The following is a 22,216-nucleotide window of genomic DNA, read 5'->3' on the forward strand; positions in this document are numbered from 1 at the left end:
CATACTGCAAACAGAGCACCCGATTGCCCTAACTGCTGCCTCCATTAACCTACTTATAAGCTAATTATATTCATTAAAGGAGCTTATCTGGCCTTACCTCACTGGGAGCAAGCTCGTCCTCAGCCTCTGTTCGCCGAAGCCTCTCGAGCCAAAGCCTTCCTACTCTGTCTCCCACTACTCCGTCGCCCGCTCTGTTAATCTGCTCACTTTTTAAACTCTCCCGCTGTCTCACAGGCCAACCTACACGCGCTTGCACAGTCCTTTTTACAGTGATCAGTGGTATAGTAACTATTTATTATTCCACCCATAAATTAGGACATAGCTTTACCTGGTCGGAACATTTATCAATTTAAAGGCCAGGTCACCTCCTTTTACCCAGCAGTTAAATAGCACCTCTGTAGCAGAATCACTTTCTAATACAAATCAGTTTCTGTCTGTTAGAAATTGGCTTTTGACAAGTGTCTTGTGTCCTGACATCAATTGAAAGTCCCTTCAAAGCCCCTTTATAAACTGACCTACACATAACCTGTTCCTCCTACAGTTCAAAGTACATTTATTATCAAGTGTGCATATATTATACAACCTTGAGACTGGTTTCCTAACAGGCAGCCACAAAGCAGAGAAGCTTAAAAAAAACCATTAAAATAAACTGTCGAACACCCAATGTGCAGAGGAAAAAACAGTTCATGCAGTCAGTAAAAACAAAACAAATAGCGTTCAGAATTGAAGTCCACGAAGTGAGTCTGTCCACAGACCCTCCGTTCAGGTGTTTGCAATCCTGACAGACTATTTATTGTTTATTGCCCAATAAGAGGCCATTCAGCCTTTGGGCCCATGCTGGCTCTGAGCAGAAATTCCACCAGTCCCAAAGTTTCCTGTACCCCTGCAACCTGTTCTCTTGCACGTGCCCATCAACTCCCCTGACTCTTTGACCACTTGCCTACAATGCAGAATCAACTTGCAGCAGCTAATTAACCCACCAGGAGGCAGCACGGCAGTGTAGTGCCTAGCACGACACTTTACAGTACCAGCAACTCGGGTTCTATTCCTGCCACTGCCTGTAAGGAATTTGTAAGTTCTCCCAGTAACCGCTCCAGTTTCCACCCACAGTCCAAATACGTACCAGTCGGTAGGTTAATTGGTCATTGTAAGTTGTTGCATGATTAGATGAGGGTACAACTGAGGGTTGGTGGGTGTTGCTGCTTGAAGGAGGAGGAGATGGAGGAATGCCCATCAAGCTCAACTTAAGGATGTGGAAGGGGAAACTTGTGTTGAGAGAGCATGCAAATACCAAAAGACAAGCTCGTGGCTGGACCTCTGAGGCAGTAGCAATAACTGCTACAGTACCTTTGAAAACACCCTTAAATTGTACCATTTCTCTGGGCACGTCAGATATTAAAAACATCAGAAGAAGTATACTTTCAGTCAGTCCAAGTCTCAGATGGAATATACAGTACCCACAAGTAAATGCTGCAACGGGGAATTCAGAATGTTGTCAATAACCAGATGAAAGTAACATTTTATAATTTCTTTATTAAATACTTACATTAGTCTTTACATTGCAAAGATGATAAATGTGTGGCTTTGCACACATGTACATATAAGCTTGGCTATACTTTATAAATGAGTAAAATATATTGTTAATCATTCAGATAAAGGTTTCTGTTTCCCTGCACTGCAACAGATTACATTCATTTCCTTTTAATGGACTGAAGTCCCAAGTCATAGCAACATACACATTATTACAGATTCAGTTTGTATTTAGTACAAGATCCACCAATAATAAGGTATACAAGAGATCCTGAAAGGTTGTAGAATGTCCCAAGGCACTTCACAAGAACAATATCAAGCAACATTTGATACCAAGTCCATTGCAATATTGGGGCCAAAGTCAATATTTGGAGAATGTCATAAAGGAAGGTAAGAGTTGTACAGAGATGAGTTTAGGTAGGGAATTCCAGAAAGGCTAAGTAGTGGAAGGATTAAATTATGGATGATGAAGAGAGCAGAACTGGAGAAGCTGGACATTACTGGCAAGGAATGCATTGATTTCCCATCATTGACTGCCCTCAAACTGTGGCAATCTTTCAAATTAGGGTGGTGCAGGTCTTGGTGGGGGACCTGCAGATGGTGGTATCCCCATGGACCTGGTCACAGATATCACAGGTTTGGGGAGTTGCCATTACTGTCAACCAGGTGAGGAACTGTGTCTGTCAGTGATGGAGGGGATGAATGGTGCATGTACAACAGTAACAACCAAAGCTGTCATTTTGCCCTGGATGAGATTGAGCTTGTTGGAGCTCGAGGCTGGAGAAGGTTCCAGAGGATGAGTTGAGTAAGGCCATAGAGGGGTTTAAAAACAAGGATGGGAATTTTTAAAAATTGATTAACTCAATTGAGGTAAATGAGCATAGGGAGATGGAAGAACAAGATGGGACACAATAGGATACACAAGCAGCAGCATTTTGTATGACTGGCTTATGGAGGATTGAAGTGAAACAGTCCTATGCAGAGTTAGGAAAAGCATCCATACAAACTATCAAATAGTGCTTGCAAATCAATACAATAGATGACAGTTCTCCCTTCACTGAGTGGCCCAGGATTATTGTCACTTGGCAAGGTGTTTTACAATGGCTCATACGAAAGCTTGATGCTTCAAATGGAAAGAGACAGATTGTTATCAGATTAATGAAGTTGCATTCAAAGTAGCAGCCAATGCATACACTCAACATGAGAAATTATGGCGCATGTTTGATCATACTAATTCTGCCTCACTTTTGGAGGTGGATATTGAAGACCAGATTCCTTGTACCAAAGAATGAATGGCACACATTCCTATTAGGACAATTGAAGATCGTAAAAAAAATACATCAGTCAACATACAAAACCTGCTACATAGAGGCAACAGTATACAATAGCTTTTGTCCCGACATTGACATGAAATCCCTTTAATACCATTTTTATTGAAAACACTTTCAAAAAAAGCTGTTAGATAATTTTATCCTATGAAACATTACCTCCTTATATAAATGTCACTTATATTAAGTGCTATATAAAAGTTTTAATGCAAGTTGACAACTCCAGCATTTACAAAAAAACATATAAAAGGATTATATATAGCAACAAATTTTCTAAAAAAATACATTCAAGCAACTTATATGCCCGAAACGATGAATTACTCTCCAAGGCCCACAAAGCCAATATCATGGTTGTAATTTATATGGTCAGTTTTGTGTACAAACGTGCAGCTCATGTTTTACAATGTGTTTTTTTTTTAAACCTGTGAAGTTCCAAATAAACTTTCAGTTCTAAGAAATATTAATACAACATGTACATTCCTGGACAGAAGGCGAGACAACTAACCTTAATTGAATTCTGAAACTATAGGAAGACAACAATCCAAATCAATTGATTTGAGCCTGTGCTATCAAGTCTCCTTGAACGTGGAATGAAACCCGTTTACTTCCCTTCATTCCTAAACCTTTAATACCATCACCTAAAAAAAAGTTTTCAGTGGGTATAACCTCAGCAGCTTTATGCAAGCCTTTGATTTTCACCACTCTGTGTACAGAGTGTGTTTCCTGATAATTCTGAATAGCTTAGCTCTGATGTTAGTACAAATAGCAGCTTTTCCCGAATTCTCCCAACACAGTTGGAATGTCTTAATCTTATCCAATCTTTTAACCATCTGCCTGAGATTACTCCATAAATTTTGGTAAATCGGAGAATATACAATCAGCATCTTGCACATCTTACTCTTATTGACCCTGGATTACTCTCCTATCCTCAGTTGCAATTCCAGATTGGCCCATGCTATTTACACAGTCCAATGAAGCAGAGGTTGTCGCTGTCGATACCCATGTGACCAGTAACCTTAGCAACCACGCGTGTTTGGAACGTGGGGAGAAACCCACAAAAAAGACAGGACGGGAAGCAAACCCAGGTTGCTAGTGCTGTGATCACATTATGCTAACCACTAAGCTACCATGTTGCTCCTTCAAGCAGCACAGTATTTCCCCCTTTTCGTCCATTACTGATTGACAAGAATCTGTCAGCAAAAATTTCAAAGAATATTACTCTGTTTTGTGGGGACCAGAATAATGCGTTGTTTTTTTTCTATTTTAAGAACTGGTTGCACCAGAAAGCTACTGGTTTTATTGGACTATTAATGCTCTAGTGACCTGTTGATCAATTCATACCAGAGTACTTCAACATTATTAGTTTGAGGGGAGTAATACATGATCACAGAACTGAACAGGCCCTGATATATACTTCACTAAGTTACGCATCCTTCACATAATATCAAATTGGAGCTAGCTTTCTAAGATCCTCTTCTCAGCTTCTGGTGATAAACCTTTGCTTGGCCAAATAGGACTATGGAAATGGGGAAATTTTGGATTTTTTTTTGTTCAATACACCTGGTTAAGAAGTTTAGAAATATGACCAATTGTAGATAATACAGTAAAACAAGATACAAACCACATTCCAACACCAATCAGGACGAGAATGCATGAAGACCATAAGTCTGGTGCTCTATTGCACCTCATGTACTCCAATAAGACTGGGGTGAACTTCTTCCCTCTCTCCCCCTCCCCACTACCTTATTCTGGTTTCTGCCCCCTTCCTTTCCAGTCCTGATGAAGGGTCTCAGTCCAAACCGTCAACTGTTTATTTTTCTCCCGACCTGCTGAGTTCCCTCAGTATTTTTGTGTGTGTTGCTCAAGATTTCAAGCATCTGCAAAATCTTCTTCAGAAGATCTCAGATCATTTGAGGTTTGGATATGTTCATTAACCTGAGCACTTTTTTTTAAAAAAACCTACAATTCTGATTGGCTACTGAGCAATCATTGGGTACTTTACGAAATTAAATACCAATGCAATGTATCTGTGAGAATGGTGTTGGGAGTTAATTCTTAGCTTTCTTCCCTCCCCTTCTATATGCAGTTTCTGAGTGACCTGAAGGCTCTTAGCTTCCTCCAGGTCACAATACTGGCAGCTGCACCTGTGACAAATAAAAGAGTCATCACGAAAGCTATTCAGTGCTGAATGACTTGTGGAGCTACAGGATTACCATAAAATCTCTGCTAATTCACCAATCTTTTTGAAGGACATTACTTGCTGCCCTTCACCCAGGAAGGCAATTCCAGTCTCACACCACTGCGGCCAACTCTTAACAGTCACAGAGAGATACGCCATGAAACCAGGCCCGTCAGCCCAGTAAGTTCACACTGGCCATCAATCACCTTGTTACACCAATCCTACAGGTTATCCCATTCTTATTCTCCCCACGTCCCCCACACCAGAAGCAATTTACAGCGGCCAGTTAACCCCTCCAACTACCCACCTCTGGGACTCAGTCGTACCCAGGCGAACTCCAGCTGGACAACAAAACCAGACTAACCCAGTGCGCACACTGCAGCAAACTGAAATCTAGTCCAGTCCAGCTCAGGGACCCTATAAGCACCCCCAACACATCCCCCACCCCTGCCCGCACCACAGCATGGAGATGCCAAAGCCAGTTGCAGCATTAAAAAATAATGTGGCCTGCCTGCCTGAGTGACCCAGCTTCACCTGCCTAATCTCTGTGCCATGTTATACAGCAGGCATTTGGGGCTTCCAAATTGTTGCTGTATTTTCTTGCTGCAGAGCAAACAATTGGCTGCACAAGAAATAGGAAACCACTTGGCTCTGTTGCTCAATGAAATCACAGCTAATCTTTTACCTCAAAGCCACTCCACTCTCTGCACCCGATTCCTTTCGCATCTAGAACCCTACAGCTCGCTTCTTGAGGCCGTGGTACTTCAGATGAAACTTTCTCCCGGACTCCGCCCCAAAGGCTCCAGACTCACATTTAAGGGGCACTTCAGTAGAAGCATTAATGTCACTACCATCATCCCGAGGATTGCGTCCCACCACTTCAGGTAAATCAGTCCTCCCCGCTAAATTGCAACCCAACTCTCCAATGAGATCTGGTTTTATTTCACATTTGACCAGTTCCACTCTCCAGCGAGAGGACGACAGAGGCCACCGGCAGCCTGATCACCCACTTTCACACCCCAGATCTATAGGGCTTGTTCCTCGACTTCCCCTTCCCTTCATGATCTTTACCTCTTGCTTAAATTCATCCATCTAGCAGCAATCTGTTTTTTTTTGGTGTTTGATTCCTATTTCCATTGCTGTTCCAGACAAATTGGTTCCTACACTGTACAAAATCCAATGCAGAAAAGAACAAAATACGATTTTTTTTGCGGGAATAGAAATTACAAGTGCCATATTGCTGCATACAACTCTGAACAGGCATACATGATTAAGATACTTTGAATATAAAAAAGTTCCTCAAGATATATATACCTGTACTTTATATATACACATATATTAATAAAGTGCACAATTAATGGTTACAAGATGGAATCTTTGGCTTCCTGAGCAGTTACCAATCAGAATATGCCTGTAACAAGTCAGAAATTCTGGCCTAGGTTTCTGCTCCCAGAATTCCACTGTAGTTGTGAAGAACTACTTGTCCATCAGTAAGAGGCACAGATTGCTTCTGTAGGACATCAAACTCTCCCTTCTGGTACAAATTCCTTGTTATCTGCTTTGGGTTGTTTCTCCCACTCAGTCAGTTGACCACGGTGACTGTACTCAGGATCTTACACCACGGTGACCGCCTTCAGGTTCTGCTTGGTCTCACTGACAGTGCAGTCTTCCGGAATCTTCTCCTCAGAGCAGCTTCGACCAGAGAGCTTGTCCATTTGCTCCAAATCATTGAAACGTTCCACTATGCACTGGGCGGTGAGGCGGGCTTCGGGATCGTGATCCCAGCATTCCACAATAATCTCACACACCTGCTGTACAAGCTTGGAAAGACAAGAGAGAGGGAGAGAACAATGATTACCTGAACCCAATATACAGGCTCCAATAAAAGCTCTACGTGTATGCAGTAAAAACTATTTCTCAAACTAGCTTGCTCCGCAGTTTCGTTTTGTCATTCTAATAGTGAAGCATTTGGTCAATGACTTTGTGAAGAAATCTACAGCAAGTTTCATTTATACCACAGCTGCCTCTCATGGGCCTTTGCTCGACATCTTGAATCGCTGTAAGAAACTAAAATGACTAGAGAGAGACTTTCACTTCTTTAGTGATCAGCCGGACAAGTGCCCAACGATAACAGCCGTCTATTCTCATTAAATGCAACAGACAATTACCCCTCACGTTAATGTCATTATGTTCATTGTGTACTGTGTCCAGTTCTGGTTGGCTGTGTTAATTTCTGGTCACCTCACTACAGGAAGGATAAGGATACTATAGAGAGAGTGCAGAGGAGTTTTACAGGGAGGTTGCCTGGATTGGAGGGCGTACCTTATGAAAACAGGTTGAGTGAACGCGGCCTTTTCTCCTTGAAGCAACTGAGGATGAGAGGTGACCTGATAGAGGTGTATAAGATGATGAGGGGCATTGATCATGTGGATAGCCAGAGGCTTTTTCCCGGGACTGAAATGGCTAATTTGAGGGAGCATAGTTTTAAGATGCTTGGAAATAGGTGCCGTGGGGGATGTCAGGGGCAAGTTTTTCCACACAGAGAGTGATGGGTGTGTGGAATGGGATGCTGGTGGCGGTGGTGAAAGCGCATACAATAGGGTCTTTTAAGAGCCTCTTAGAAAAATGGAGGGCTATGTGCTAGGGAAATTCTAGGCAGTTTCTAGAGTAGGTTACATGGTCGGCACAACATTTAAGGCCCTTCGGCCCACATTGGGCTGTGAATTTCTATGTCCTATGTTCAGAAAATGTTTATAAGAAACCAGCTCCCAGTAGAGCATTCGTGGCAGTCCCATTATCCTCCCCCCCCCCCCCCCCAGTAATCTGCAAATTATTCTCTGTCGCTTGCCCATCTACTTATTCAGAAGAGTAAGGAAAGGAAGAGGATGGCAGCAGTGAAAGGGGACTCTATAGTTAGGGGATCAGACAGGCAATTCTGTGGATGCAGGAAAGAAGCACGGATGGTAGTTTGTCTCCCAGGTGCCAGGGTCCGGGATGTTTCTGATCGTGTCCATGATATCTTGAAGTGGGAAGTAGAACAGCCAGAGGTCGTGGTACATATTGGTACCAATGACATAGGTAGGAAAAGGGAGGAGGTCCTGAAAACAGACTACAGGGAGTTAGGAAGGAAGTTGAGAAGCAGGACCTCAAAGGTAGTAATCTCAGAATTACTGCCTGTGCCACGTGACAATGAGTATAGGAATAGAATGAGGTGGAGGATAAATGTGTGGCTGAGGGATTGGAGCGGGGGCAGGGATTCAGATTTCTGGATCATTAGGACCTCTTCTGGGGCAGATGGGACCTAGTCTGGGGCATGTGCGACCTGTACAAAAAGGACAGGTTACACTTGAATCTGAGGGGGACCGATATCCTGTTGGGGAGGTTTGCAAAGGCTATTGGGGAGAGTTTAAACTAGAATTGCTGGGGGGTTGGGAACTGAACTGAAGTGACGGAGGAAAGGGAGGTTGGCTCACAAATAGAGAAAGCTTGGAGACAGTGCGAGAGGGGGGATAGGCAGGTGATAGAGAAGGGACACACTCAGACCGATGGTTTGAGATGTGTCTATTTTAATGCAAGGAGTATTACGAATAAAGTGGATGAGCTTAGAGCGTGGATCAGCACTTGGAACTATGATGTTGTAGCCATTACAGAGACTTGGATGGTGCAGGGGCAGGAATGGCTACTTCAAGTGCCGGGTTTTAGATGTTTTAGAAAGGATAGGGAGGGAGGCAGAAGAGGTGGGGGCACGGCACTGTTGATCAGAGATAGTGTCATGGCTGCAGAAAAGCAGGAAGTCATGGAGGGTATGTCTACAGAGTCTCTGTGGGTGGAAGTTAGGAATAGGAAGGGGTCAGTAACTTGACTGGGTGTTTCTTATAGACCACCCAATAGTAACAGGGACATCGAGGAGCCGATAGGGAGAAAGATTCTGGAAAGGAGTAATAAGAGTTGTTGTGGTGGGAGATTTTAATTTCCCAAATATGGATTGGCATTTCCCTAGAGCGAGGGGTTTAGATGGGGTGCAGTTTGTTAGATGTGTTCAGGAAGATTTCTTGACACAATATGTAGTTAAGCCTACAAGAGGAGAGGCTGTACTTGATCTGATATTGGGAAATGAACCTGGTCAGGTGTCAGGTCTCTCAGTGGGAGAGCATTTTGGAGATAGTGATCACAACTCTATCTCCTTTACCATAGCATTGGAGAGAGATAGGAACAGACAAGTTAGGGAAACGTTTAATTGGAGTAAGGGGAAATATGAGACTATCAGGCAGGAACTTGGAAGCATAAATTGAAAACAGATGTTCTCAGGGAAACATACGGAAGAAATGTGGCAAATGCTCAGGGGATATTTGCGTGGGGCTCGAGTAGATACGTTCTAACGAGACAAGGGAGGGATGTTAGGGTACAAGAGCCGTGGTGTACAAAGGCTGTTGTAAATCTAGTCAAGAGGAAAAGAAGAGCTTACGAAAGGTTAAAAAAACTAGATACTGATAGAGATCTAGAATATTATAAAGATAGCTGGAAGGAGCTTAAGAATGAAATTAGGAGAGCCAGAAGGGTCCATGAGAAGGCCTTGGTGGACAGGATTAAGGAAAACTACAGGAAGGATGTGGAAACCACAGAAAGGGTGCAGAGGAGATTTACAAGGATTGGGGAGGATGTCTTATGAGAATAGGTTGAGTGAATTTGACCTTTTCTCCTTGGAGCGACGGAGGATGAGAGGTGATCTGATAGAGGTGTACAAGAAAACAAGAGGCATTGATCATGTGGATAGTCAGAGGCTTTTTCCCAGGGCTGAAGTGGCTAGCACAAGAGGGCACAGGTTTAAGGTGCTTGGAAGTAGGTACAGAGGAGATGTCAGGGGTAAGTTTTTTTTACGCAGAGAGTGGTGAGTGCGTGGAATGGGCTGCCGGCGGCGGTGGTGGAGGGGGAAACTATAGGGTCTTTTAAGAGACTCCTGGATGGATACTTGGAGATTAGAAAAATAGAGGGCTATGGGTAACCCTAGGTAGTTCTATGGTAAGGACATGTTCGGCACAGCTTTGTGGGCCGAAGGGCCTGTATTGCGCTGGGTTTGCTATGTTTCTATGGTCACTTTTGGCTTCCTGCCCACCTAGCTGTACCAAGAGGATCTTCAGTGGCCCACTAAGCAGTTAGCACATCTTTGGGATTATTGGGAAATCGCAAGGACCTGGAGGGTTCTCTGCAGTCAATGACGGTGCCTGAAAGCTTCATGCAGATAATACTCAAGGTTATAATTGAACTTGGATCCCTGAAAATGCGAATAATAGCACTAACTGCTGCTCCACAGTATCACCTGAGAGAGAGCTTTCACACAAGTACTGTATGAAATACAGTGTTGGAAAAAACATGGTCATCCACTTTGGTAGTAGAAATAAATGTGCAGACTATTTTCTAAACGGGGAGAAAATCCAAAGATCTAAGATGCAAAGGGGCTTTGGAGTCCTCGAGCAGAACACACTGAAGGTTAGCTTGCAGGTTGAGTCGGTGGTGAGGAAGGCAAATGCAATGTTAGCATTCATTTCAAGAGGTCTTGAATAAAAGAGCAGCATAATATGATGCTGAGGCTTTATAAGGCACGAGTGAGGCCTCACTTTGAGTATTGTGAACAGTTCCAGGCTCCTTATCTAAGAAAAATGTGCTGGCATTGGAGAGGGTTCAGAGGAGTTTACAAGGATGATTCCAGGAATGAAAGGGTTATCATATGATGAAAGCTTGATAGCTCTGGGTCTATACTCGTTGGAATTTAGAAGGATAAGGGGAGATCTCACTTAAACATTTCAAATGTTGAAAGGCCTAGACAGAGTAGATGTGGAAAGGATGTTTTCCATGGTGGGGGAGTCTAGGACAAGAGGGCACAGTCTCAGGATAGAGGGGCGTCCATTTAAAACAGAGATGCGGAGAAATTTCTTTAGTCAGAGGGTGGTAAAATTCTGGAATTTGTTACCACAGGCAGCTGTGGAAGACAGGTCATTGGGTGTCTTTTAGGCAGAGCTTGTTAGGTTCTTGATTGGACATGACATCAAAGGTTACGGGGAGAAGGCTGGGGAGTGGGGCTGAGGGGGGGGAGAAGGATCGGCCATGATTGAATGGCAGAGCAGAATCGATGGGCCACATGGTCTAATTCTGTTCCAATGTCTTATGATCTTATAAGCTTTCCCATCTCTAGATCTTGTAAAACACTCTAACCTTTTGACTCTGAAGACGTACTATCACAGAATAAAGTCTTTTCGCACTGTGCCTTTATACAACCTCAGGAATCTCCAAAGTGGTTTATCACCAATGTGTTTTTTTTTTAAATTGTGCTGGCTTCAGGGATTCAGTCTGAGAGTCAACTTGTACACAGCTAAGAGCCACCAGATCAGGAAATTTGTTTTTGGGAGGGGAGCGGAGCGGAGATGCAAGTACCATCCAGAGGACTGGAGGGGGCGGGCTCCCCATTCTTCTCCAAGTGGAGCCAAACGTTTTCTCTCACCCTGGCTGGTAGCTGGGATGGCAACTCGGCACCTCTGACAGTGAAACAATTTCTCCATATGTGATCGGTCACAAGGCCCTGAAGTTAGACAAGCCCAGAACCTTATGAGAGCATAACTCCACGGTCAGCTACATCTCCGAGCAAAGTGCGTGGAAGGAGGTTCTGTTGCCATGTCTGGCCATCAAGCCGATCGGCTACTCGCTTTTCAGTTTCCATTTGTAGTCAAGTCCTTATCTAACCCAGCCCGAGTCATTGTTCTAGTAAAGGTGCAGGGGCTGAAATGGACCATCTTGTTTTGTGAATGCATTTCTTTGCAGACACAAATATTAAGAGCAGATTAACCACTGACTAATAGATCATTTACTGATCACATCAACAGTTTTGGGTACCTGGTGATTAAGCCAGCTGTTGGGGATCTCCGGCCTGCCCCGATCCCTGAGAACAACATCCTTCATGCTTTCCACACATGGATGCTCCCGGACTTTGGAACCGAAGGCTGGCTCGTAATCTTTCACTTCTGTAGGGAAAGAAAGGTTTACAACTTTGAACAATGGATGTAGGTGGAAACAGGTCTGGCGGTGGTGCATTATTTTGAAACACCATCAAGTCCGTTTTGGTGCAGCATCAGGAAGGGAGGTTGTTGTTTGGCCCCCTCCCTTCCAACAAGTTATGTATGGCAGGGACGACTGGAGCAGAGCAGGTAGAGCCAGGGAAGATCTTCGATGGACACAGCTAACGGAATGGCGCAGCATTTGGAATAAGGTGGACGAACTTGTGGCGCAATTACAGATTGGTTGGTATGATGTTGTGGGCATCACTGAGTCGTGGCTGAAAGAAAGCCATAGTTGGGAGCTTAACATCAAAGGTTGTACAAGGTTGTATCGACAGGGCAGGCAGGAAGGCATAGGCAGTGGTGTGGCTCTGTTGGTAAGAGATGGAATTACATCTTTAGAAAGAAATGACATAAGGTCAGAAGTTCCAGGCTGAATATTGAATCTTTGTGGGTGGCGTTAAGAAACTGCAAGGGTTAAAAAAAACCCATTATGGGCATCACATATAGGCCTCCAAATAGTAGCCAAGATAGTAGTGGGGTTGATATTGCAAAGGGAGCTGGAAAAGGCATGTAAAAAGGGTAATGACACAATTTTGATGGGGGGGGGAACTTCAATATGCAAAGGGATTGGAAAAATCAGGTTGGTGTCAGATCGCAAGGAAGGGAATTTGTTGAAAGCCTACAAGACGGCTTTTTAGAGCAGCTTGTGCTTGAACCTACTCGGGGAATGGCCATCTTAGACTGGGCGTTGTGTAAAAACCCAGATCTTATTAGGGAGTTAATGTAAAGGAACCCTTAGGAGGCAGTGATCATAATATGATTGAATTCCTACTGCAGTTTGAGAGGGAGAAGCACAAGTCATATGTATCAGTATCGCAATGGAATAAAGGGAATTACAGAGGCACGAGAGAGGCGTCTGAAGTTTCTGGGAATAGTTCACAAAACGCAGGATAGATATGTCCCACTGAGGAAGAAGTTCTCAAATGGCAGGGATATGCAACTGTGGCTGACAAAGGAAGTTAAAGACTACATAAAAGCCAAGGAAAGGGCACATAAGGTAGCAAAAGTGAGTGGAAGTAGGATGATTGGAAAGCTTTTAAAATCCAACAAAAGGCAACTAAAAAAGCCATAAGGGAAAAGATAAAACATGAGGGCAAACTAGCCAATAATATAAAGCAGGATACCAAAAGATTTTCCAGTTATATAAAGAGTAAAAGGGAGGTGAGAGCTGATATTGGGCCAGCAGAAAATAATGCCGGTGAGGTAGTAATGAGGGACAAAGAAATGGCAGATGAACTTAGTGGGTACTTTGCATCTGTCCTCACTGTGGAAGACACAAGCAGTGTGCCAGAGGTTTGTGAGTGTCAGGGAGCAGGAGTGAGTGTCATTGCTATTACAAAGGGAAAAGTGCTAGGCAAACTGAAAGGTCTTAAGGTGGGTAAGTCACCTGGAACAGATGGACTACATCCCAGAGTGCTGAAGGAGTTTGCTGAAGAGATAACAGGTGCATTGGTCGTGATCTTTCAAGAGTCACTTGATTCTGGCATGGTTCCAGATGACTGGAAGATTGCAAATGTCACTCCACTCTTTAAGAAGGGAGGAAGGCAAAATGAAGGAAATCACAGGCCAGTTAGCCTAGCCTCAGTGCTTGGGGAAGTGTTGGAGTCCATTATTAAGGATGAAGTTTCGGGGTACTTGGAGACTAATGATAAAATAAGTCAAAGTCAGCATGGTTCTGTAAAGGGAAGTCTTGTCTGATAAATCTGTTAAAGTTCTTTGTGGAAATAACAAGCAGGCTGGACAAAAGAGAGGCAGTGGATGTAATTTATTTGGATTTTCAGAAGGCTTTTGATAAGGGGCCTCACATGAGGCTGTACAAGAAGTACCGATCCTATTGCATTACAGGAAAGTTGTTGACTTGGATGGAGGAATGACTCTCAGGTAGGAGGAAGTGAGTGGGAATAAAAGGGGCCTTTTCTGGTTGGCTGCCAGTGACTAGTGGCTTTTCACAGGGATCAGTATTGGAACCGCTACTCTTCCCATTGTTTGTCAGTGATTTACATAGTGGAACTGATGGCATTGTGGCAAACTTTGCAGATGATACGAAGATAAGTGGAGGGGTAGGTAGTGCTGAAGAAGTAATGCAATTGCAGCAGGACTTAGACAAATTGGAAGAATGGGCAAAAAATTGGCAGATGGAACACAGTGTTGGGAGATGTGTGATAATGCATTTTGGTAAAAAGAACAATAGTGTGGACTGTTATCTAAATGGGGAGAAGGTTCAAACATCTGAGGTGCAGAGGGACTTAGGAACCCTCATGCAAGACTCCCAGAAGGTTAATTCACAGGTTGAGTCTGTGGTAAAGGTGACAAATACAATGTTGCCGTTTATTTCAAGCGGAGCAGAATATAAAAACAAGGAGACAATGCTGAGGCTTTATAAGACACTAGTCAGGCCGCACTTGGAGTATTGTCAACAGTTTTGGGCCCCATATCTCAGAAAGAATGTGTTGTCATTGGAGAGAGTCCAGAGGAGGTTCATGAGTATGATTCCGGGAATGAAGGGGTTAACATATGAGGAGCGTTCGGCAGCTTTGGGCCTGTACTCACTGGAATTTAGAAGAATGTATGGGGATCTCATTAAAACTTAGCAAATGTTGAAAGGACTAGATAGGGTGGATGTGGAGAGGATATTTCCTAATGTGGGGGTATCCAGAACTAGAGGGCACCGCCTCAAAAATTGAGGGGCGACCTTTTGGAACAGAGGCAAGGAGGAATTCTTTTAGCCAGAGAGTAGTGAATCTGTGGAATGCTCTGCCACAGACTGTGGAGGAGGCCAAGTCTAGGGTATATTTAAGGCAGAAGCTGATAGTTTTCTGATCGGTCAGGTCATCAAGGGGTATCTCAAGAGGGCAGATGTATGGGGTTGAGTGGGATCCACGATCAGCCATGATGGAATGGCGGAGCAGAATTGATGGGCTGAAAGGAGCAGAATTAGGCCAATGTTTGTTCTTATCACCGCATCCAGGTCAAGGGGCGCCAAATTAAGCTGAGCTGAAGCTTCAGCCTTGATCTGAGAGTATGGTGGGGGAAGCCAGCTGGCTGAATTGCCTCTTCCAGCTCCTACCATTTCCAAAGCTGGGATGCCCAAAGGGTCGATGAATCATGGCTTGGGAAATCACTTTCCCCGCTGCCAGTTCAATAAGTTGTGCAACTTTATATAATGATGTTCCTTTTAGAGCACAGTTGGCTTTCAACTGAAACAGAATCCATAGGGAACAATTGCACATTTTACATATTTCCTTACAAAACAAAATGAGGTAATTTAGACCTATCGAGTCCTATACTGAATCACAATGTGGTCCCATCCCCCTTCAGTTTTCCATATAACCCATTCTTACTCTATTCCTATTAACTTTCTATAGGTTCTTCCCCGTATCCACCTACTACAGGCAGTTTACAGTGGCCAATCAATCCATCAGCCCCCGTCTCAGGGATGGGGCAAGGAAACCAGAGCACCTGGCGGGGAAATGCAGTCATGGGGACAAAACGTAATGAATGAAGGGCAGGGCTGAACTCAGCTCACTGAAGGCAACAGCTCTACCTGCTGCTCCAGTGTGCTCTCCAGTTCACATCAGGTCCACTAATCTGGCCGCCACCAACTCGTGACTACGACATTGGCTCTACTCGATTGAGATGAGTAATTTCCAACTATTGCACCCAGAGGAAACAGCTGAGATAGATTGCCCAGACCGCTGTCATTTCCAGTAAGCTCCCTCCCATCTGGCCCAGTTTCCACTCCCTTTTCCCAAGGACGCTGCTGTCAACCCAAGGGATTACATTTGGGAAGCATTCGCCATGTGATCTTTAAGATATAACTATTGGCTTTGGCTGCATGGAATGACATTCAACATTAAAAAGGGAAATGTCTTTTAGCTCTGTACTGATGTGATGAATGGGTAGGGCGTACTTGCACTCGTAAAGCCTGGTTTTAGTAAAGGAACTGATTTAAGGACCCAACCCCATTGCATGTGAGAAGGAAAGCTACACAGACAGAGCTTTCTCGGGTACAGAACTCCATCCCGTTTTGGACCATCAGTCCTGGCCTGGCCACTCCCCCCCCCCCCCCCCACCCCTTCCTGCGAGAGATCAACAGAAGATTAAGCTCCTTTACCTGACCCACTTTAAATCCACTCTGAAGAAGCACCGCCCAAAGCACAAGACTGATATGTACTTTACCCCCAAAGAATCAAATAGTACCATAGTGGCTATTCAGCCCATCATGCCGGTGCTAGATATTTGAAAGAGCTTCTCAATGACTTGCTCCCCACTTTGCCTGCACAGCCCTACAAATCTACCCTCCACAAGTGTGTTTAACTCCCAGCTGTGTTTTGGCCAAAGCAGACAGTAAGGTTGCATGTGCTGAACTCTCGGCAGGTTTACTGAATAGCCTCACCATCGTGCAGCTCTGTTCCTGTGGAGGTGTGGAAGCTGGTGACTGGCACAGTAAAAAGGGCAAGGAGAAGATCTGCCGCAGAGAGCGATTTTTTCTGCAGGATATCTTCTTGTTAACCATCCGCTGGATACCAGCAGAGGGGCCTGCTATATATCACAGGCCTCCCACACCATTTCTCTGGCCCAAGGTATTGGCAGAGACACCTTGGTATACGTTTAGAGATTGGTTATGAACTACTGCGAGCTCATACGAATCCAGAATTGGGAAAAGCCTTTTTGCCACTTTCCTCAAAGTTCCAAATATCATTAACTGGTCAGGGTCTTGGTGGGCTTTCATAAGACAGGAAGCAAGTTAATAAATATGTATCCCAAGCCCAAGCAGATAGAAAGTTAATCCAGTATATACACAATAAACCCACTAATTCATTGTTCAACCAGGAATAGGCGCATGTTAAAATATTGCAGTCCTTTTCTTAGGGACAGCAAGTGGATAGAACTCAGACACCTCCCTACCAACCTCCTCCTCTCCCTTTGCCCCCACCAGCACTCCACCTGACTAAATGTGAACTCCGGCCATGAAGTTCCTGCAGTTTGTTTCTGAAACTCCAGGGCCTCACGTTGAACATTAATAAGATACCAGGCCAAAGATCCGGGAGCAATTGAAGTTGCAACCATTTTGTTGTGGGCTGGTTCGGTGAGAAATAGCAATCGTGCATTAGTGAGCGTTTGTTTTGGAATTTACAGATAACAACCTCCTTAAAATCTGGTAATGGCCCCCCTCACCCCCTCTCCTTCACCATTTCCCATTCCCTTTTCTCTCTCTCTCACCTCTTCTTCTGCCCGCCCATCGACTCCCTCTGGTGCTCGTCCCCCCTCTTCTTTCTTCCATGGCCTTCAGTCTCGTTCACCCATCAACTTCTAAGCTCTTTATGTCATCCCTTCCCTCCCCACCCCCAGGTTTCTCCTATCACCTTGTGTCCTCTCCCCTCTCCCACCTTTTAAATCTACTCCTCAGCTTTTTCTTCCCAGTCCTGCCGAAGGGTTTCGGCCTGAAATGTCAACAATACTCTTTTCCAGAGATGCTGCCTGGCCTGCTGAGTTCCTCCAGCATTTTGTGTGTGTTCTTTAAAATCCCGTGGTCACCTCATTACAGGAAGAATGTGGATGCTATAGAGAGATTGCAGAGGAGATTTAAAGGATGTTGCCTGGATCACAGGGCATGCCTTATGAGAAAAGGTTGAGTGAACTTGGCCTCGTCTCCTTGGAGAGACAGAGGATGAAAGGTGACCTGATAGAGGTGTATAAGATGATGAGAGGCATTGATCGTGTGGATAGTCAGAGGCTTTTTTTCCAGGGCTGAAATGGCTAACTTAAGGGGGCATAGTTTTAAGGTGCTTGGAAGTAGGTACAGAGGAGATGTCAGGGGTAAGTTTTTCACACAGAGAGTAGTGGGTGCATGGAATACACTGCCAGTGAAGGTGGATACCATAAGGACTCTTAAGAGACCCTTAGATAGGTGCATGGAGCTTAGAAAAATAGAGGGCTATGCGGTAGGAAAATTCTAGGCAGCTACTAGAGGAGGTTACATGGTCAGCACAACATTGTGGGCTGAAGGGCCTGTAATGTGCTGTAGATTTCTATGTTCTTTACCACACAACTCTGGATTCAGTGAGGAACATCATGGGTTTAAGAGGCCACAGAAAATGTGCTGCATTTAACTGAGACCAATGACAAAACAAATATAGCATAAAAGGAAAAGCTGGCCGAGCAAAACTGATCTCAGAGATCTCCGTGATTGGCACAAGGGCAGATCTCCCATAGTATGAGAGATGGCTGGAATTGGAGATGTTCTTCTGTTAAACCAACAGGCAAAGCACAAAACAAATGAAGCATGACTCAATAATGCAACCCGAACATCTTCAGAACAGGACACAAGAGACCCGTGGATCACAAGCTATAGGAGCAGTAGGCTATTGGCCCGTTGAGCCTTCTCCACCATTCAACCATGGCTGATTTATTAGCCCTCGCAACCCCATCTCCTGTGTTCTCCCTGTAACCACAGAACATCAAGAGAGTCATCCTACATGGACGCACACTTGAAACACACTGTTCGTCATAGCAGCAAGGCTTGCTCAAACCACTCTGGATCCACAACATTGCTTACTGTATTTTAATGCTCCCGAAATCCTACTTGTCCCTCACTCTGTGCTACTGACATACATTTTATTTGTTTCACCAAAGGTCTCAATTTGAAAAAGCCCATCCTTGGTCAAATCTCTCTGGCATTTTCCACCTCATCTGTCTAGTTTCTAGAGCCTCACAAACCCCCTATAAGTCCATGCCCTTCCAAACCCACGCTCTAGAGCTTATCGCACACAAATGCAGACCAGGAGTTAAGGCTCAAATTGGAGAAATACTACCAGGCTGAACTAGAACTTAACATAAATGAATCCGTTTAAGAGCAGTGGATGAAATTCCAACTAATCACATTGCAAAACAGGAAAGGAGTTGGGGGAATTCTCCAGTTTTAGACTGTGGATGTTGTAGATGGAGAAATATATGCAACAGGGTAAAACAAAGTAAGAGGAGTTTGTATCAAATGATCAAAAATGGAGTAAGTGTGGATGACTACAGAAAATGGAAGGATGAAGTTAAAAAGCAGATACAGAGGGTTGGTTGAGGACCTAGGACTTGAATAGAATACATTCACCAGTTAAACCCTACAATCTGGTTTTGCTGGTGATCAACAGATGATCAAGAGGAGGAATAGTTCTAATATTTTTAGTGTAATTATTTTAAAGTGTATGTGTTTTTTTTAATTTAAAGACATTTTGAAGCATCTCTCTTCCTGTGTATACTGACAAACAGAAGGCAGCGTTATCAGGTTACGAACAAGAATTCGTCATCTATGCCAACATCCCTAGTAATTGCATCACAGGAGGATCTTATCATTATAGGCCACGCTTTCCTTTTTTAAAAAAAAAAATTGTTTACATACTGTCATGGAAGTGCTATCTTGCTGCTGTAGAATCCAAAGGGATAAAATGTTACTCATAAGTGTTAAAATGTTACTTTAAAATAAACTCATGGAAATAATTCAGCTTATCTGTTTCTGAGAGCACTACCAATCTGTGACAATAACAACTCCCATTTATTCACGATTTATAATGTAGTGGCTTCTCCCACAGTAGTGTACAGGAGAGCCATCAACTTCATACAAAGCTTGAAAGGCATGTTCAAAGCAGTTTTTAAAGAAGAAAGTCAGGTAGAAATCCTTAGCCAGAAAACTAGAGATTACAGTCCACCACATTTTTTCCATACAACAAACCCTTTATCCCCTCTTTGAATGTCCATAAGGGACAATCTCTCCAACAGTAATGCCCTAGGTGTGCACAGTATTCGGGCAAAGGAAATCTGACTGTATTGTAGGCAGAAGTGAACGAGTTATTGTTTTAACTAACCTGAAATGGGCGTTAAATTGTCTGGTAATGTAGCATACAAGTATGTTATAGGTGAATAGAAAAGGCCGACCTAACAGTTACCAAAGCGAATCCCTTTACTGGCCTCCCACTGTGAATTGGCAGCCCGCAATCGTCGCCTTCAGTAAATTAGTTTTGTTCTCGATATATGCATCATGTTTGTTTATTTTCTTCATCCTCCCCTTCCCCCACAAAATAAAATCTGGAAGGCCAAATTACCATGACCTGAACAGGTGTAGAACTCTGCAGGCTAGGTGACTGAAGGCCTGGTTGCCCAGACAGAGCAATACGAAACACGCAAGCACAGTATGTAGAATTGAAGGATCACAAAGACGGCAGGAGGCACAAAAATCACAAACACAAGAGACTCTACTGACACAGAGCAACACACGCAAAATGCCGGAGGAACTCAGCAGGGCAAGCAGCATCTATGAAGTGTGGATGTTTTGGGCAGAGATCCTTCGCCAGGATCTTGGAGGGCCACAGGTTACAGAGGAAGCAAGGAGCAACTGCATGGAGGGATCTGAACACGATGTTATGAACTGTTAAAACGAGGCTAGTGGTTAATCAAGTGACAAAAATAGTTAAGTGCACGGATATTCTGACAGGTCACTCCTTTCCTTGTCATGCTGCCAACACCACCTTGCTCTTTATTAGGACCAACTCGCGTTTCAAAAACAAAACACAAGCAGTGTGCGTCAAAAAAACCCCACATTTAATAAGCAATTGAAAACCGCCTCATGTTGAAAAAAAATCAAATGTCGAGAAGTTTAAAAACCACCAAAGAAAATTATTGCAGTGACCGACCCCATGTCTGGACACGTCCCAGACGGGTGCGTCTGAAACTAGAGATCGGTTGATAAGACGGCAGGGAGAAAGACATCACAGGGACGGAAGTTTACTTGCTGCAATGCCAGAACTACAGGAAACAGACGTTGTGTATGTGTGTGTGTGTTTTTTTATTGTTGCTCGTGGGAGATAGTCCTGGAATCAAGGCAATTTTAATTCAACACTAGCACCATAATTGTTTCTGTTACAAAGTGGCCTTTGGTTCCATATAGCCGTAGGCACAGGCTACTTCTAATCTGCAATGTAATTTAGTAGGTGGAGCAATACTGAAACACAAGCACACATTTTGTTGACTGATAACTACACAGTTATCTGGTAAAAAAAAAATGAAATATTTTTTTTCAAAAAAAGGGAAAATGCCCTCAGGCAGATCCAGTTAATAAAATCCCATTCAACTTGAACAAATGGATTAAGGGGAGATCTTAACTCATGATAGTGCATGGCCCTGGTAAGAGATTTCTAACGTTCAGCGTCTGAGTAAACAGCTGAAAATGCAGTGCCAAGCAGAGAGCTCCAGTTCCGTCACGGCTAGTCACTGACTTAACAATAGCTTCAGCCTTTGCTCTGTGCAGTGTCAGCGCCTCCATTTACAAGGTGGCGTGGATTTAAGACAGCGGGCCACTGACATTTGTTGCTCTGAAGCAGCTTTCTCAACACCAGAGCCTTATTCCTGAATTTTTCATGATACCACGTTCAGTTCTGGCTGCCTTAGGAAGGGTGTGGAAGCAGTAGAGGGGACACAGACGAGATTTGCTAGGATGCTGCCCGGGTTGGAGAACGCGTCTTACGTGGAGAGGTTGAGCGAGCCAAGGCATTTTTCCCCCTTCGGAATGGAGGACGAGAGGTGACTTGATAGAGATGTAAAAGACTAGAAGCAGAGTGGATAGCCAATACCCCTTTCCTGGGACAGCAACGGTCAATACAAGAAGACTTCTTCTTGAGTTGAGTGGAGGAAAGTTTAGGAAGAGGTCACAGGTAGATTTTAAAAAAAATGATACAGAGAGAGCGGCAGGTGCCTGGAATGACTGCTGGAGGTGATGGTTGAGGCTATTACATTCAGGACATTTAAGAGACTCTTAGAGAGGCACATGAGTGAAAGAAAAGATGGAGGGTTCTGAGCTATATAGGATGGAGGGGATGGATTGACCTTGGAGTAGGTTTATATAAATCAACACACCATGAGCTGAAAGACCTATACTGTTCCATGTCCTAACAACACCACTTCAGATTTCATTTAACCAGTGCTATTTTTGCACACTTCTGTAACCAGTTAACACTTCAGTGCCACGTACAACACAAAGATGGACCACTCAATTTGCTTCCCATACCGCTCAGTCAAACCCCACC

The 22,216-nt window shown here is 44.0% G+C and overlaps 1 protein-coding gene across 1 annotated transcript in view; it reads right to left on the reverse strand.

Moving 5' to 3' along the window:
- Positions 1 to 1,513: 1,513 nt before the first annotated feature.
- Positions 1,514 to 22,216, reverse strand: part of tgfbr2b (transforming growth factor beta receptor 2b) — an 80,018-nt gene continuing 59,315 nt past the window's right edge. The window contains exons 6-7 of the mRNA XM_073024061.1: positions 11,923 to 12,050; positions 1,514 to 6,857 (exon numbers count right to left, since the gene is read on the reverse strand). Of these exons, the coding sequence (XP_072880162.1) occupies positions 6,651 to 6,857; positions 11,923 to 12,050 (335 nt within the window). The 3' untranslated portion in view covers positions 1,514 to 6,650. The remainder of the gene's footprint in view (positions 6,858 to 11,922; positions 12,051 to 22,216) is intronic.

This window comes from Hemitrygon akajei, chromosome 20 (assembly GCF_048418815.1).
Source record: "Hemitrygon akajei chromosome 20, sHemAka1.3, whole genome shotgun sequence".
In the NCBI taxonomy this organism is placed as follows: Eukaryota; Metazoa; Chordata; class Chondrichthyes; order Myliobatiformes; family Dasyatidae; genus Hemitrygon; species Hemitrygon akajei.